Source organism: Amphibalanus amphitrite, unplaced genomic scaffold, assembly GCF_019059575.1.
Source record: "Amphibalanus amphitrite isolate SeventyFive unplaced genomic scaffold, NRLGWU_Aamphi_draft 001773F_arrow, whole genome shotgun sequence".
Taxonomy (NCBI): Eukaryota; Metazoa; Arthropoda; class Thecostraca; order Balanomorpha; family Balanidae; genus Amphibalanus; species Amphibalanus amphitrite.
In genome coordinates, this window is record NW_024883266.1 from 74090 (window position 1) to 91248 (window position 17159).

The 17159-nt window shown below is 46.8% G+C and overlaps 1 protein-coding gene across 1 annotated transcript in view; it reads right to left on the reverse strand.

Moving 5' to 3' along the window:
• Positions 1–13890, reverse strand: part of LOC122375094 (galactoside alpha-(1,2)-fucosyltransferase 2-like) — a 29302-nt gene extending 15412 nt beyond the window's left edge. Inside the window, exons 1-2 of the mRNA XM_043354277.1 lie at positions 13532–13890; positions 6444–6574 (exon numbers count right to left, since the gene is read on the reverse strand). Coding sequence (XP_043210212.1) covers positions 6444–6574; positions 13532–13730 — 330 coding nt within the window. The 5' untranslated portion in view covers positions 13731–13890. The remainder of the gene's footprint in view (positions 1–6443; positions 6575–13531) is intronic.
• Positions 13891–17159: the final 3269 nt, after the last annotated feature.

Genomic DNA, 17159 nt, shown 5'->3' on the forward strand with positions numbered 1-17159 from the left:
CGGCCGTGACACGTGGGAACGCATTGCCTGGTGGTTGCCTCCCTACATGTTAAGTTTCAGCGCAATCATCACAGTACGGAGATACTGCCATTACTGCAAAACTGACACCTCTTCGTTTTGCACGTGACACGTGCGCATAAGGGGTCACCCACATGCATCGGTAATAGTTCAATACTTGGTAGAAGAAATGAAGCCACCCTACTAAAATTACCGCAAGTAAATCGGTCTAATGGTTGCGGAGGTATAAGTTTTGCATGCTAAAAAAAAACTGCTGTTCAAGACTTCCCTCGCTCCGCTCGCTCCGTAATCAAGTGTCTTTCTTTTTAAATTGACTTATGTAAGTTGTAATCCATCATTAATTATCGTACGCTCCGCGGCTATCACTGGAAAGTGGGACTCCTCGGAACGAGCCGCGAGGGGTTGAAGGCCAGTTCTCGGAATGAAGTGCCGACCCACATTTACCGCGGCGCGAGGTGGCCGAGGCGGACTGTGTGGAGGACTGTAAGCGCCCAGCAGCCGATGTAACGGGCATGGTCGCACGCCGGGTACAAGACCTCCAACCGCCGCTGGTCTGTCTCGGGACAGCTTAACCCGCGGGGAATCTTTTGCATGGCAAACGGCATGCATGGTAAAAAATTAATACTAAAAATTTAATACTGGCCTGAGTTTTCCGTGTCGTGCTGGGGTCAATTTTTGAAACACCCGATGGCTTAATCGGGAACCATTAGAGCTACAGCGCCGCGGAAAAAACAACAACATTCGAATAGCCTTTTTACAGACCTTTCTGGGCTTTGTTCTCAGATTTGGCCTCGGGTCAACAGTTTAGCCTCCAGAGGGCAAAAACTCTATAAAAAGCCGTTTTCACGAAAAATGTTTTTCGGTAATCACTTTTGACTTAACCCGCGCCCCGCTGGGCTATTCAGCCATACGTGCTCTACTGGGGAGGGGCAGATTTTGTCCCCCCCCCCTGTCTAACTTCCGAACCGATGGTCGCAGAAAGACGGGAAAACGGCACTCGAAAGCTCTCAACAAGACGGATCTTAAGAGCTACGTTTTGTTTGCTCAAGTAGGTCAGAGGTCAGGTCAAGGTCAGGTCAAGGGTACAAAATGCAAGTTTCTACATTATCGGCCTTGCACCGTAGTTGCCGAAGAATGGACTGAGACTGATTGCCCAAAACGTGTTCTTAGGCTACCAAGACAATATTCGTTGCATACAATATCATGCAAAGATCAAGGACAAGGTCAGGTCAGGTCACCAAAAATGAAATATAGAAAAGGGCATGTGCGACACATGTTTTATGGTTCTTTGAATTCATAGAATTCAAAAGGAACACTCAATAAGTGATATGGACCACATCTGGATGAATTTCAAGTCGAGGTAAGGTCAAGGTCAGGTCAAGTGAGGTAAAAATTTTCTGAGCCATTCTCTCAGATTTGACCTACCGTCAACGGTTTTGCCTGCAGGGGGCAAAAACTGCCAGAATAGCCGATTTTTTTCAGGAAACAATTTTCTACAATAACTTTTGACTCAAACCTTGCACGAACTTTCTTTTACCAGCATCGTGTTCCTCTCGTCGAGACGCGTCGAATTAATTATCTGTTGACCTTGAAAGGTCATTTTGAAAATTTGACCTCAGGTCAAGGTCATGACCTGACCGGAAAGGGTCATGTTGCATATCAGTCGATCCGTATTATCGAGCTGAACACATCTGACATGTTTTCACCGCTCTAGAACGTCTCTATCAAAAGCTATAGCAAAAAACTGCTGGTGATCTTTCATGACCTGAGATGACCTCAGGGGCTCACAGAGGGGTCACAGGTTGCGATCCTTAAAGGTAAATTCGTCCTCAGGACCCGATGGACTCCCTGCTTTTCTATTTAAGTCTTTTCTAGCAGGTTACTCATGCCACTCCTGCGGATATTCAACTCTTCCATTACCAGCGGTACCTTACCATCGTGCTGGAAGACAGCTGAAGTGGTGCCTGTTCATAAAGGTAAAGGTGATATTAAAAATGCGTCCAATTACAGGCCGATTTCGCTGTTGTGCATTGCTTCTAAAATTATGGAGAGACTCGTCGCTCTTCAGCTTAAGGAGTATTTGAGCGACTCTTGTGTGTTGTCGGACGAGCAGTTTGGATTTCGACCGCGTCATTCCGTAGAGCACGCTCTCATTGCTTTAACAGAGTCCATCAGGTCCTCTATTGATAGGGGTAATGTATGCATTTTGGTGTGCCTTGATTTGAGCAAGGCATTTGACTCTGTAAACCATCATATGCTGCTAGATAAACTCTCCCAGTACGGTATTGACCACCCATGGTTCAAAGCCTACCTAACAGATAGATGCCAATATGTACGAGGCTGTAGTGATGTTACAGGCCTTGTCTCATCGGGTGTTCCACAAGGAAGTGTCCTGGGTCCTTTACTGTTTAACATATATGTGAACGATTTGCCTACTGTCGCTCCTGAGCCAGGTTCCATGATTCAATATGCTGATGACACCCAGGTGCTAGTGTCTGGATCACCTCACGACCTGGTTGATATGGTCGATCGTCTTCAGGTTTTGCTTAAAAAGTTAAGGACTTGGTTCTCACAAAATCACCTATCACTGAATGTTGCTAAATCACAGGTTATTGTTTTTGGCTCCAAGGTTATCTTGAAACGGATCGACCTGAAGAGCATACAAATATTTGATACCGTCGTGCCTATCAAACGGTCCGTGATCAGTTTGGGTGTGACACTTGACAGCTGTCTCACATGGAGCAACCACATTGACACAATTACGGGCAAATGTATCGGCATGCTAATCCGTTTGAGTCAGCTGCGCCACATGATGCCTTTAAAAACTGTTGTCCTACTGATAAACTCGTTAGTTTTGCCGCATATGCGTTTCTGTGTTTCAGTGTGGGGAAACTGCAGTATGACTCAAGCAAAAAGAATAGCTAAGATTGTTAAATTTGCCAGGCGAATCGCGGGTCGCGAAGGCAAAAGTGTGGCATGGCGTGTTGATCTTGCCACGGAATATAAAATTGCTGCTCTTAATATTGTCCGCCAATGTCTGCTTTCTCCTGAAAGTACAACGCCTCTCGTTTCGACGCTTTTTATGACACGACAATCTGAACGTAACACAAGACAATCAGAGAACCTTGATCTTGTTGCCCCAAGAACGGAATTCATGAAAAATTCTCTTTCTTACCAAGGCTCTAAGCTTTGGAACAGCTTGCCCCCTCAAGTGAGGAACGCCTCAAAGAATGAAGTAATAAAGTACATTCTAACTAAGGCAGACATTGACAAGCCATGATTATCGGTCATATGCTCGTACTTATACAATGTATCGTTTCAACGTGTGCAATTGCCAGTGTTTCATTTGATGTTACTCGCCAGTCACTGCACTATACGTTTGAGGACTACTTCTTTGTATCAGGAGAATATTGATATGGTGGCAGTTTGAGTCTGTTCATGTAACGTGCATGTAGCTTGTAGGTAACATGCATAGGTAATAGGTATGTTCATACGTGGATCATGTTAAGTGTTGTGTACCTGGTGAACTGTATGTATGTACCTACCTCGTGCCTATTTTCACCGTAACGCCCACGTTTCTGTGGTTGGTGAAAATAAATGAAATAATAATAATAATAATAATATTCCTTGCACTGTATTTAATTGCAATCACAGTTATATGTATAGTTAGATAAGTACCTAGTAGAAATGTATAGAGACATATACTAAAAACACATAGGTTTACTGCAAGCTGAACTGAAAGTTGAGGCTTATTTATGTTCTGATTGTTTTTTCGAGCTTCTCCTCTCAAAAAGGCATCGTTTAGGTGGAGAGCTGACGGCCAAAAGGAGGTCGATAGCACAGCCACGCAACGGTTCCAGTGTGTACGCGTCAAACATGGTGAAACCCAAAAGTGCTCACAACGCATTGTGGGCCACACTTCGTCAAAGTCAGTCGCAGCACAGTCAATAGGTGGGCCTGGATGGCGCGTTCCATGACTGGCGACTTCTGGAAATCCTGGCCCAGCCCGCTGGACGGGGTTTTTCCGGGTACCGTCTGGTTTCCACTAGCGATGGCCCGTTAGTTGTGCTGTCAGCGTTGTATGTGAGAGTGCGGATGTGTTAGTACTGGATGTGGATATGGGCTGGATATAGTGATACGTTGTGTATATGTATATTGCATAGGTATATAGGATAAACGACTGCCATGATAATATTCATATCCAGCTTGTAGGAAGAAATCAGCTCCATGCAAGTGACTATACAAACGTAGGTAGCTTAATTAACATATGCATCGATATGCTAATGGTAATCAGACCGTTGACCTGCTAATGCAGAAACAACTGTGCTCCGTTGAGGTCGGGACAGCCTTGACACTTATTGGGAGACCCTAACATCCAGTCAGCCATTTCAAGTTTTAAAGTTGGCGTAATAAGTCGCAAACCACTTTGACGTTCCATACCTGACAGCATTTGGCCTCGATGGACAGTGGCTGAGCCGCGTGTTCTTTGCGGAATACCGCGTGAGAGCAAAACAGCCAACTCATATCCTATTGCGCTGGCGAGGCGTCGGTTTCACCGCTGTGAGATGGCGAGGTGAAATGCCCCGCGGTGGGTTCTGCCGTCGGCCAGCACGTCAGAGCCGCCGCCGGAGCTGCGTGCGGTGCATGGCGTAGGCGCCGTGGCAGGCGTCTCCAGGCGCTCTCAGCAGCGGCAGCTGTCTTTTTCTGTCTCCGCCGCCGCACCGAAGCGTTGAGCCATGACAGCTGGACACGCCAGCTCAACGGGCGGGCTCAGCCACTGCTCAATAGCTGCGCCACCAAAGGCCATTATTTTGCTGTCAAAGACGATAATTAGAGCCGATATGCCAGCATCGCTAAGAAACCGCTCACAGCCGACAAAAATAGATCATCCGTGGAGTAGTGGTTATCGCATTACAATTTCGGCAAAAGCCACTCGTAGGGAAGTCGTCAGTAGTCACTTAACATGAAAGGCTGAATGAATTACGACTGCCTGAAGGGACATTAACGTAACGGAAGGGCGCAATGGTTACGAAATTCCACAGTAATTAACCGGCTCCGGGTCATTAACTTTCGTAATGTCGGACACTTCGATTTGACCTCAGCAAATTATCCCCCAGTGACACGTGCAAACAATATGTATGTTTGCACAAGCCAGTGCTACGCAGTGGGGATTACACAACTCATAATGCTCAGGCGCAGCAGACAGCTTCCGTCACCGAAAGGGCAGTGGAGCGTGCAGCTCGTTATAATTTATAGTGCCTGCAGGCGACTGGACAACGTGCGTTTGTACGCACCATCCGTCTTGTCTCGTAGGTGCAAATACGCCATCATTTAGTAGCTAGTAGTCATTTACCTTCCAAATACAGTCACAAGGAAAATACAATAGAAGGATTTGTGATATCCTTCAGTGGCGGCGGAACGCCTTCAATCAAGGGGGGACACTGCCGATTTTTGGTCCCAAAAATGCAAAAATCAAAGGGGGGAATGGTGCCCCGGTGCCCTCCCCGTTCCGCCGCCTATGATATCCTTACGATGTGCTTATTAAGGTACAATCGAGCTTAATCCCTCGAACAATCCAAATCTTCATTATCATGTAGAGATTGATAAGCAATGAACAGGGAGACATAAAGTTTGTACCTATGCTTTATGTGCAAACCAAACTGGTTTATGTATTCATTTTCTAATCCGATTTTAATTGTTGCTCTCGTTCAACTGTCCTATTATTCAGACTGGTTTTTGATTCACCTTTTTTGGATCGATTCAATCATTGATTCATTTGATTTTTGTTTGATTCAATCACCGTTTGATTCCTTCAAAAAATTTGGTGAATCGATTCCTTTTGATTCAGAGAATCAAAAAACAATAAAACGAATCATTCATGTTTGATTCAGCCAATTTTTTTTGAATAATTTTTTTTTGATTCAATTAAATAATAAAATATACAAAATATCAGGGATAGTATTGTATTTGTTGTGTTCTTTTCTTTTTGTTGTCATGTAATGGCAGTAGTGTTAATATTTGTTGATAAATGATAATGAACTTTGTTCGTTTACTTCAATTTTTTAAAGTTCATGAATCATATTTCTTTTATTCAATCAACACTGATTCCAATGCGTTTGATTCAATCATGGCTTGTGAATCAAACAATTCTGACGGTGAATCAAACCTTTTTGATTCAACAAATTTTGTTTGATTCAATCCAATCGATTCAATCACAGATGAATCAAACACCAGTCTGCTATTATTACACTATTACCACCTGAGATTTGGCACCTGCATTCAAAACCAAAATAAATAATAGGTTTTACATCTTACATAATAAGCGGAATATAAGGAATATAAGGAATATAAGGAAGTATATAAGATCGTATGAATGTAGTCGAAAAGCAAAGTCAATAATCTGACAGTGAGTGAGCACCACTAACCTGCGGTAGCTCCAGCTCCTCATCTTCGTCGTCGGTGCACTCGATGAGCTGGTCCTCGTCGTCAGCGGAGGCCGGCACCAGCGGCAGCCGGTCCCAGGTTACGTCCTCGGGTGGGTCGTCCGCGCTCCGTGCTGAACGCCGACCGGCCGGCAGAGGCGCGTGTCAGACAGACAGCTATTTCAGAGCATTGGAAAACTAGAAATAAGCCTGCAACCGAAACTACAGATAAATAGACTTATGTAGGCATACCGAGGTCTGTGCACGGATAAACACTAAAAAATGAACCAATTCGGGAAATGCTAAGCAAAAAATCACGGTTCACTAAAGTTGGCTTGTTTTGGAGAATAGTAATTATGTGTATATATATTAGGCATATACATACAAGGATTCGGTATTTCTTTAAGCTTAGTTCAAACAATCCAAATGGAAGGAATCACAAGGACAGAGCCCCGCTGTTTGTTGCGTTGAGCCTGCCCTCAGTCTTTTACCCTCCGATCGCGCAATTCCTGGTCTATGGCAGAATTTGGAGTCCGAAATTAAACCCGCGCCCCGTAGGGCTATCGGCGGACCCTACCACCCGTAGGGGGGGCGTTTCAGCCCCCCTAAGATCTCGGAAAGTTACCTGCCGATTTTCAAAATTCAAACAGCGCTGGATTGCCTTACCAGGGAACTACCTTGTGACCCAATTTTATTTAACTCGGTCCAACCGATGACGTTACAGGTCAGGTCAAAGGTCGCATTTTCACAGTTTACAGCCATTCTAAGAAAAGTGTTGTAAAATCGAGTAACAGGCATGCTAACCAAAAACCATTGATGGAGAAATGTTCGTGAAACACATATTTTGCTATATGACGTCACTGATACCAGTTCAGGTCGCAGAGGTCAGGTCACTGTGGGTCACAATATGAAAGTGTCGTGTGATGCATGTTTTATGGTCAATTTTACATGACAAATGCGAGTATGAGGGTCAGGCGACCTTTGGGGCCAGTTAAGGTTATGTTCTGGTTAAGGTCAGATCAAGGTCAGGTCAAATTAGGTCAAATCTCAAAGTTGATATATTTGCATCAGATGAGTATCGATGCGATGCAGCTCGTCGCGGGGAGTCTAATGGTTGTCTTTGTTTTGCGCTACGTGGACTAGAATTGCAAAAAATGAGTTCGCAGCTTTGACATCAATTTTGAAGGTTTTTTTCGCTACAACGTGGCCAAAAAAGAGGTACCGATCTCAAATTTATGTGGATAGAAGACAGTAGGGACTATCATTTATAATCCAGTTTTTTAAATATTCAAAAGAACTTTAGGATTTTTTACTGTTATATCCAAACAATTCCTTTTTTATTTTGGGGGTCAAAATCCACAAATTTTAAAAATTCGAGATAGCAGTATTACAGCCCTATTAATTTTACATCTTTTATCTCTCGAACATTTTTTTTTTACTTTTAAAGCTGTAGGTCCGACAGCTCTTCCAGCGAAACCTTTTTTGGTCGAAAATGGAAGAGCAGGACGTCATTCTGACGTCCTTTGTGGCCAGCCTATCATAGCCTCTGGAAAATGAATTTGTTCACAATGTGTAAAATTGATGCCCGGAGAGGTCCTGAAAGTTCCGTGACGATATCTGCAGTCGTTTTAGGAGATATCTACGGAAAAGGACAGGGGGCCGTTTCGCCCCCCCCCCCCTTCATACGGGGCGCGGGTTAACGTACGCACATAGTGCGCACAGCCGGTCGCCTCACTGACTTCGCCTGGCTACAGCCTGCCACCAACCGCAACCATAGCTGTCAGGAGGCTCATAAACATCGAGCGCCCGACGCATTTCAAACCCGGACTGTCATAACCGGGGCGCGTGCTTTGACCACGCGGAGTCCTGCGCTCTATCGACTGAGCTACGGGACCGACCTGATTTGCATTCGAAATGAAATGGACATCCGTTTGACATCTTCAGACAGGCGCATGGTGTGCGGCCCTCATAAATTGTTGTCATAGCCAAATTTAGCAAATAAAGCTGTCAGCTGGGGCGGCTGCACACTGTACAGTGCGGCGCACGATATTCAGCAAGAGCGTAATTCCGTGAGAAACATTACGCCTTCCCAATCAGTTACCAAAGCTAGAAACATATCGAGTATCGGCCGAATGTGTGCGGATAGGGCACGAGTGTGCGTGGAGCGCCGTCGATGTTTCACGCTCATGGGATTCACTTGACAACCTCTACGGTGCCCGTTAGATATACGAATAATCCCTTATATCTCATCTTCCAAGGAAATAACCGATTGTCAGGATCTACAATGACTCAATACACGTATAGTTAGATGTCCACTTGAATGTCTGACAGATCGGAATTTCGTTAAAGCCGCTTTGTCTTCCTTGCGACAGTTCATTGCGGGCCTCCGGCGTAGAGCCTTAAGCTCCGGGGGATACTCCACTCCCACTGTCGTCGGCCTACTCGCATGATAAATAGTACCTATCTAATGCCTTCTCTGCAAATGGTCTACAAGTGGTGCACATTCCTGAAAATCGCGCTGAGGATATTAGAGGATGCGTCTTCGGCAGTTATAAGGGCTAATTAAACCGCGCCCTGCTTGGGGAGGGGGTGTTTGAGCCAGGGTGTAGGTTTGAACACCCTCCTACGGTTTTCGTAAATTAAGAAAAAATGTTGGCACAGAGTGCCGCCTTTTTTAGCACATCTCATCAAGCATATTTTTTGCATATGTTATGAAAATTTCAGACAGAGGTCCCCCAAGGTCAGGTCACCCGGTCACATCAAGTACTCGTAAGTGACCTCACCTTATAAAAAGTTTCAAATGTCTGCCATTGCTTCACCGAGTGACCGATCGCTTTGAAACTTTCAGCGATTGATAGGAACGGCAGTGTATATAAAACACATATCTCGGAATTTCGCTATCAAAGACCTAGGATCAGGTCAATTTCGCCAATGATCAAATTGCGTTTCATCGCTTTCCACACTTTCCATTGCATCCATTTCACCGTAAAATGGTATTAATAGTAGAAGGATTGCCTTCTTAGCCTTGTCAAAAACCGGAAAACTTTCATTCGATCCAAATGTTTGGATAAAATCGCGCGTTTTTACAAATGAGAGTTTTGCGTTTTTTAAAGGTTTTACGAGTTTTGCATGACACAACCAAGGCTATAGAACTCCAGGTAAGGACACCAGCCGTTTGACCTTGAACGCCGCCGGCCGGCCGATGACGTCATTGGAGGCAAGCCGGCTCGGCGGACGCATCGGGCGAGCGTATAACGGAGGAGCGTTGGGACGTTGCGGGAGCGGGGGAGAGATTTTAAAGCGTTTTTTGCATACCACCATTGTTTTGTTGATTGATCTAGACTGCATTCTTATAAAGCTCGACGCATCTTAGGCCTGGATGGTGCGTATATTCGTAGAACGGTCCGACGTCCGTGGTCGAAGCTGTCTATATGTAGGTACCTAAAGACGCCAAGACCGGTACAATAACGGCGACCTGATCCCGTCTCTGGTGATTCTAGGACTCATTAGGACCCAGGCCGAGTCTGACCCGTCTATTTTAGGGAAACGGGGTGGGTGAACTGACAATCGAATACGGATGGTTAAGAGTGGATCCCGTCGTCGAGCAATGGTTGATTGACAGACAAAACATGTTGTAGTGGGTGGGCGGATAAGCATCAGGGATAATGCCTGAACGTAGGCAAGCATAATTGGTCTGCCATATTAGGAATATAAAATCGTAACGGAGGTCATTGAGGATATGATCTTTACATACGATGATTCGCCACCAGTGAAATTACTACTGTTAAACCCTCGGTCCCGGGCAACTCCGGGAAGCTGCAGTATCCAGCGGCCACCTCGTCGACTCGCAGGTCCTGTGGGCTTCTGTGATACTTCAGTGCTTCACACATAACAGGTAGAACAGTAGGATGTGGGGTGTGGTGTCTGTACGCCTCTTCATCGTAGGTACGACGTATACAGCGCCCGGTCACGCCGAAACTCGATATAATCGACCGTGACATATTCTTAACTGGCGGATCCAAGAAGAGGTCTTGAACACATCGTGGGGCATACCCTAAAAAGGTTTCTATGAATATCGGATTTCGATTCCTTGCGCACTACTGTGCAGTTCGATCAATAAATTTTCCTCAGAAAAGTTGTGAAGTTTTCGTTTTGCTCTCGAAAAACGAATTCGGGCGCTGCCCCGGATGTAGGCCTGTGGGGGATAACATTTGTCCCAAACGCCTTCCCTTGGATCCGCCAGCGGGCTGCCCCACCCTGAGCTTAACTAAAAAGTAAAAACGTCTTAAAATCCCACCAGAGAGCCCGATGGTAAGGTCAATTCAAATCCGATAACTCATCTGTCTGTCCGCCTAAATTACTACGCACCGTACGGCGCCCGGCCCCGTCGGAGCTCTGAACCCACTGATATTTTTGGTTTTCCCCCATCCCAAGCTCCATTAGAAACGTTCTCTCTCCCCATCAAATTGCTCATGATGTCATTTCAAATTCAATACCTACCGGCTACCTCATCTGTGTCTGCCCGCCCATTCATTGCACACCTTACGGCGCCCGGCCCCGCCGGAAGGATCCTAGCGCGCTGAGTGGTTGCCTCCAGCCGCGTCATCGCGAGGCCCCGCGAGGCCCGTAAATGAATACATTGCGTGAATAGCCGTGTCGCCCCCCTGGACACAACCTGACGCGTTTTACGAGTTTTGCAGTTTTTTGATTTTATGAAGCCACGCGTTTTTTGATTTTTGACAAATCTTCCGCCGTGGAGATGGCACAGTGTAATTTAATGGTACAGATCAACGCCGGATCATGAAAAACTCGCAAAACATCAAAAAAGCGTTAAAACGTCATTAAAAACGCGCAAAACATGTACCGTGGAGAACGACCTTAAGACAAATATTCAGAAAGATTGTTAAAAGGGCTATCAAATGTGCCTTTCCGGGTGCTGTAGCTTTATTAGTTTCCGAGTTATACGTTGGTTTATTGAAATTTGTCAATATTCGACCTGAAAATCGGAGACATTTGGCGTTTAATGACCTCTGGGAACTGACCTTTGACCTGGGCAAAAATTGACCGAGATGATATCGTCATTATTTTACGCTCTTTCGAACACCGACTTCTCCGTGTCTCTACGTGGCCCAGGAGCCGAGTTAGAAGGTAGCGCTGTTCAAACACCCCTCCCCCCCCCCCCAACAGGGCGTGGAAATCCAAGACTCCCAGCGGGGCGCAGGATAGATATAAAGATGGACAACCTGAAAAAATACCTAATGTGCACAAGAACATGCCTACATACATAACCAGCATCTAATACAGTGAGCGGCCGGTGCGCGAGCGGCCGGCGTGTGCCGTCGCTGCAAGGCACCATAACGGGACGCAGAGCCGAGGTGGCCGGCGCGGCGCCTGCCGCCCGGCTGCGGCTGACCTGGATGTGAGAGCTGTGCGCGGTGCAATGGCCGCCGGCTGTTGGTCGCTCTCGCCAAGATAGCCTCAAACAGCGGTCACCACTGCCACGTGGTGCGCGCTCACTGGCCAGAGTTAATGCGGGAAATACTGATTGACAATGTTGCTACTTCTTACAAATTAAACGTCGTTGTGTGTTTTTATTTGTGTTGTTTAATTACTGATTCATTTTCATAAGCTTGGTGTCCTCGACAGAGAAAACAACGACTACCGTTTCGAAGGGAACATCAAGACAACACCGATGTGACAATCCTTCCCGTCGGAGCCGACAGAGCGCGTGTCGAATTTTGAGCAAGGGGCAAGACAGAACAGAGCATTATAGTTACTACAAGACAAGTGCGACGCACTGACAGCATGGTGCGTGGTCAGCATGTTTACAGCGGGAAGGTCACGGGTTAGGAAACAGGAGGCCAGTCAGCAGTGCACACTGCACAGTGGAATAGGGCTCAGGGAATCGCACCGGCTCAGTATAACCCGCGCCAGGCCGGGGGGGGGGGTGTTTGAACACCCCCCTGCGGTTTTTCGCAGATAGGTATATCAAAAACGGAGGTTAGTACACCTGTTCGTGCATCTTTTCCGCACATGTTGTGAAAATTTCAGACCCAGGTCGCCTAAGGTCAGGTCAACAGGTCACGCCAAGTGACCTCGACTCAGAAAAAAATAAGAATGCTCGTCATAGCTACACCGACTGAACGATTGCCTTGAAGTTTTCAGCGATTGATTAGAGCAACATTATCTATAAAATGTACATCTCGGAATTTTGATATCGGTGACCTAAGGTCAGGTCAATTTTGCGGCCTTTCCATTATATGTAGGTCAATGGGAGAAAATTGAAAGGCGTCTGTTTTGCACGAACGCTATTCTAGACACTCGCAAACATCGAGATACAGGTAAAATTGACACACTGAACCGGAAAATGGCAACTGTGCACACTGCACTGCGTTATGTCCCCGAGGTCATCTCAGGTCACGAACAGAATCTAGCAGTTTTTCGCTAATAACTTCTGATAGAGGCGTGCTAGAGCGATAAAAACGCCTTAGATGTGTTCGGCTCGACGTTGTGGATTTACTGATATGCAACATGACCTTTTCCGGTCAGGAAAAGGTCATGTTATGTATGCCGAGGTCTATAGTATACAGATATCTATGATCTTATAAATAAATTCATAATGTGGTATGCAACAAGGTATGCAATACAAATAGCAAAAATCGCACACAGCCATATCTAAACAGGCATATGATAATGCCAATGGCTGCGGCGTCACGACATTCAATCTTCGACTATCCGTTTCAGTGATGTCGGTTGATGTCGAAACTCGAAATATCTTTGGTACAATTTCTGGGTAGGGTATTGTGTACAATTCCTTCTCGGTTCAATTCCTGGGTACGGTCCCCATTCATTTCACTCGGTCACTGTGCGGTCACACTGCGGCCTTCACTGTGCGGGTCGGACTTGCCAGCCCCCGCACGGCCGGGCGACAAATATGAGCGTGGGAATCCCGCATTAATTGACTGGACGATCACGACTAATTGCTACCATCCCACATATTTAGGCGTCGCACAACCATAGCTACCTAGTTTTCCCAACAACCAGCAATGCCTGTCGGCGTTACAGCCAGCCGCAGCTCAGCGTTCACTCACCGGTTCTGGAGAGTGATTCGGAAGCCTGGTGCGGCATCGGCGCCGGCATCAGCGTCATCAGCACGAAGAAGGCGCCGCACAGACAGAGGACCGGACTGCGCGCGGCCAGGTGGAGCCGGCGACGCACGAAGCGGACGATGTCGTTGGCGCGCAGGTCGCCGGCCGCCTGCAGACACCGGCGCACCTGCTCGCTAGCCATTCTCCTAGCGGTGGCGGGGCGCGCAGTCACAGCTCGGCACACGCCGCCGCGCCGGTCCGGCGGCACACTGGCGGTCCGCCGCGAGCGCCGCGCCGCGCCGCGCCGGGCTCTTTCGCTGGAGCGCCCGATTGGTCGCCTGTGGGGCCGGCCGGCTCCAGCTGTAATTGGACGCGGTGTGGCATCGCTCGGCGCGGCGATCATGCTAATCGGCGTAAAAAAATGTGTCTCGCAGACAGCGCACGAGATTGTGCGCGGTGACAATGGATGCAGGATGCAGTCGGATCTGATTGGCAACCCTCCAATTGTTCCTGACCAAACATATAAATGTTGATTAATTTATCTTTTCCTGAATGCTCTGACAAGCATCAGAATCCTTTTACGGGCGGGCTTCCTGGCTCAGTAAAATATTGTAGATGGGGATATTTATAACGCAGCTGGGACCCTAACGTAAGATGGGGATATTTTATACAAGATTAGCTCGCGCACGACTGGGGTATAACTACTGTGTAGGCAGTAGGCACCTTTGTAAGGATTTTAAGGGCTCAGAGAGTTGGTACTCTCAAGTAAGAAATTGGTATCAACGCAAAGTTACTCGGAACGAAAAGGGCCATTCTGTAGCGCGAGTCACTGAAGTCACAGAACCTCCTTCTTACCTTCAAAACAGCTGGTGAAGTTTTCAAAATTCAAACATTTGATGTACCTGGAAAAACTGTCAAGCGAAACCTAAGTCTGTTGACCTCGAAGTCATTGGTGACGTCACTGGTCATGCCAAAGCAGGGGTAATAAGCATTTGACATCCGTACTATAAAGCTTCTAGCCGAGCCGCCACAAGTCACTGCGCATACTCATAAACGCATACTGAAGATACCCTGCGGGCCATACCGAGCTTGTATTGTGTATGCTGTAATATGTACATTGTACATGCATAAAGTCAGGTGAGGCAGGTACGGCTAGATCAAAAGGTATAATGTGTCAATGTCATGATCACGCAACCAACAACAATTATATATAGGTGCCGGTGACCCGCCTCTAGGCGTATTCTCGGCAGCGTTCGGCCCTCACCGATCCACTGGTCGAAATAATTCCAGAAGTCCCGGTGTAATGAGGGACTCGCAAGTATTTTTCTTTTCAGACCGGAAGATATTTTGGTGTAGGTACATATTCTTCCTAGACCAGAAAACGTTTTCAAAGTGGTACAACATAAATGACAGATGAAAGGCATTGAAAACCTTTCTGAATCGCTTAGAAAGCATAAATGAGACAACAGATGGGACTCTGGAGCAGTGTCACAAAATTTGCTGATCTGGTTGGGAAGTGATATCCAAATGAAAACCATTGTGCACTATTAGCTCCAATTTTTAAAAGCAATTTGCCACCACTCCCAATTTTAGCGAGAAAGAGTATTTGCGTTGATGGTAGTTTTACGTCCTGCATTCTTCCATAGTCTTATAGAAATTAAGACTATTGATCTTTTCCCACTCTTTTTGGGTTTTGCCTGACCGGCGATTTTCCGCTCTCACCTCTCTTTTTGGAGACGCATTTCTCATCTGACACCCAACCCAATGAATAATTTTGGGACACTGCTCCAGAGTAACTGAGACTGGGGCCGATTGTTAGACGTCTGATGCGATGAGAGGCGAGGACAGCGACCGGCAGAGTGAGCAGGCGACTCGCCAGTCGACGTAATGGACGAGCCATGCTGCCGTGTCCGGAACCGAGCGCCATTTCGTTCCGGGAAACCATCGCGGGATGAAACGCGGCGCAGAGAATTTCACCGACAGCACAACAGCCTGACATCCCAGCCTGTCGTGTACCTTTCTGTTGGAAACAGTTGGTCACATTTCAGCGCAGAGTGATTGATAGCTAAGATGAGTGGCGTTAAAATTGATGTTGATTTTACTTAACCCTCGCCGGCCGAGGGGGGGGGGGGCGGGTGCCGCCCCCCCCCATAGGGTTTTTTCGCGATAGCTCCAAACACGCTGGCGATAGAGAGCTGAAACTTGGCATACCTGACCTTTGATCCAAGCCGCATCTTTTGACACCAACCGCATTTTTGGGTCAGGTCAGGTCACTGACCTATGACGTCATAAGTGAACCTCTGCACGGTCTTCAGATGTCGCAACTTCGCAACGCCCTCACTGCCAGGGGAGATGTCACAGGGAAATGAAACTTGCAGGATCTAGTATCCATTATGAGTCCCACAACTTGTATATCTCGGATTTTTCCTAAAGGTCATATGAGGTCAGGTCATTTTCGTGACCTCACCATTATAAGTCAATGGGGAAAAATGAAAACTGCTATTCTGGCGCCGGGAACGATCTCCAACTATCTCAAGCACACAGAATCGTGATTTGATGCACTCCTTGCAAGGTTAGATGCGTCACTTTTGCAATGTTGACCTTGCGTGACGTCATTTATGACGTCATCAAGGTCATATTAGTTTTTCGTCAATAACTCTTGATAAAATTGAGCTAGCGAGTCGGAAAAGCCACCAATGGACTCAGGAAGACCTGCCGAATCGAATGATATGCGACATGACCTCTTTCGACCAACTTCGTGACCTGGGGGTGCTGACCTGACCTTGACCTGAGGTCAACACCCCAAGTTGACCTGACCCGGACAAAAAGTATACCATTCGACGCGCCTGAGCGAGACGAACACGATGCTGCCAAAATCGGCGCTCTGCGGCCGTTTTTTGCGAAGTTATTCACCAAAAACTGAACCGTACCTTGGGGCACTTGACCTGACCTCAGAGGTCACCGGTTGACCTAGGACCTTAAAATTGGGTACCAATCTCTGCGTCTCGTAACGGCGCACACGCTCGTTTTTTCCGCGACGCGCTAGCTCCACCAGGGGCGAAACGGCGAGGGGGGGGTCGTACCCGCCCCCCCCCCCTCGGCCGGCGCGTATGTAGAAAACCAATAGGTCCGGCGAGGGTTAAGGTACTAGGGAGAGTGGGGAGATGTGGGCCAGTATTTTACGGCAACTTTGAACATTCAGTAAACAGGGAATGTAGATGTACCAAAATTTACTTGCGTTTGCAAGCAAACGAGTTATTCTATTTCCGTTTCATTTACCATTTGATCCTTGGCTATTTTCACATTTATGTGTTGGAGCATCATTTCTCTCATGTATGAATTTTATAAAAAGTCAAATTGCAATCTTCTTTGAGACGGCGTTAGCAGTGCAACGATATCATTACATATTTCCGCGAACACGCTGTAAATACAGTGTATGTACATTGCACAAGCCAATTGGCTCATACTTTAGGGCTCATTTTCGACAGAAAATTCGGAAGCATTGTCTGCGGCGTCCGAAACCATTTTCAGCAGAGCATAGCGATAGTCTGGTGACGGTCAGGTAAAAAGATCAAATTATTTTTTACAACAAAAAGAGCTCATTAATAGGTGCAGCTTGGGCCACGATGGT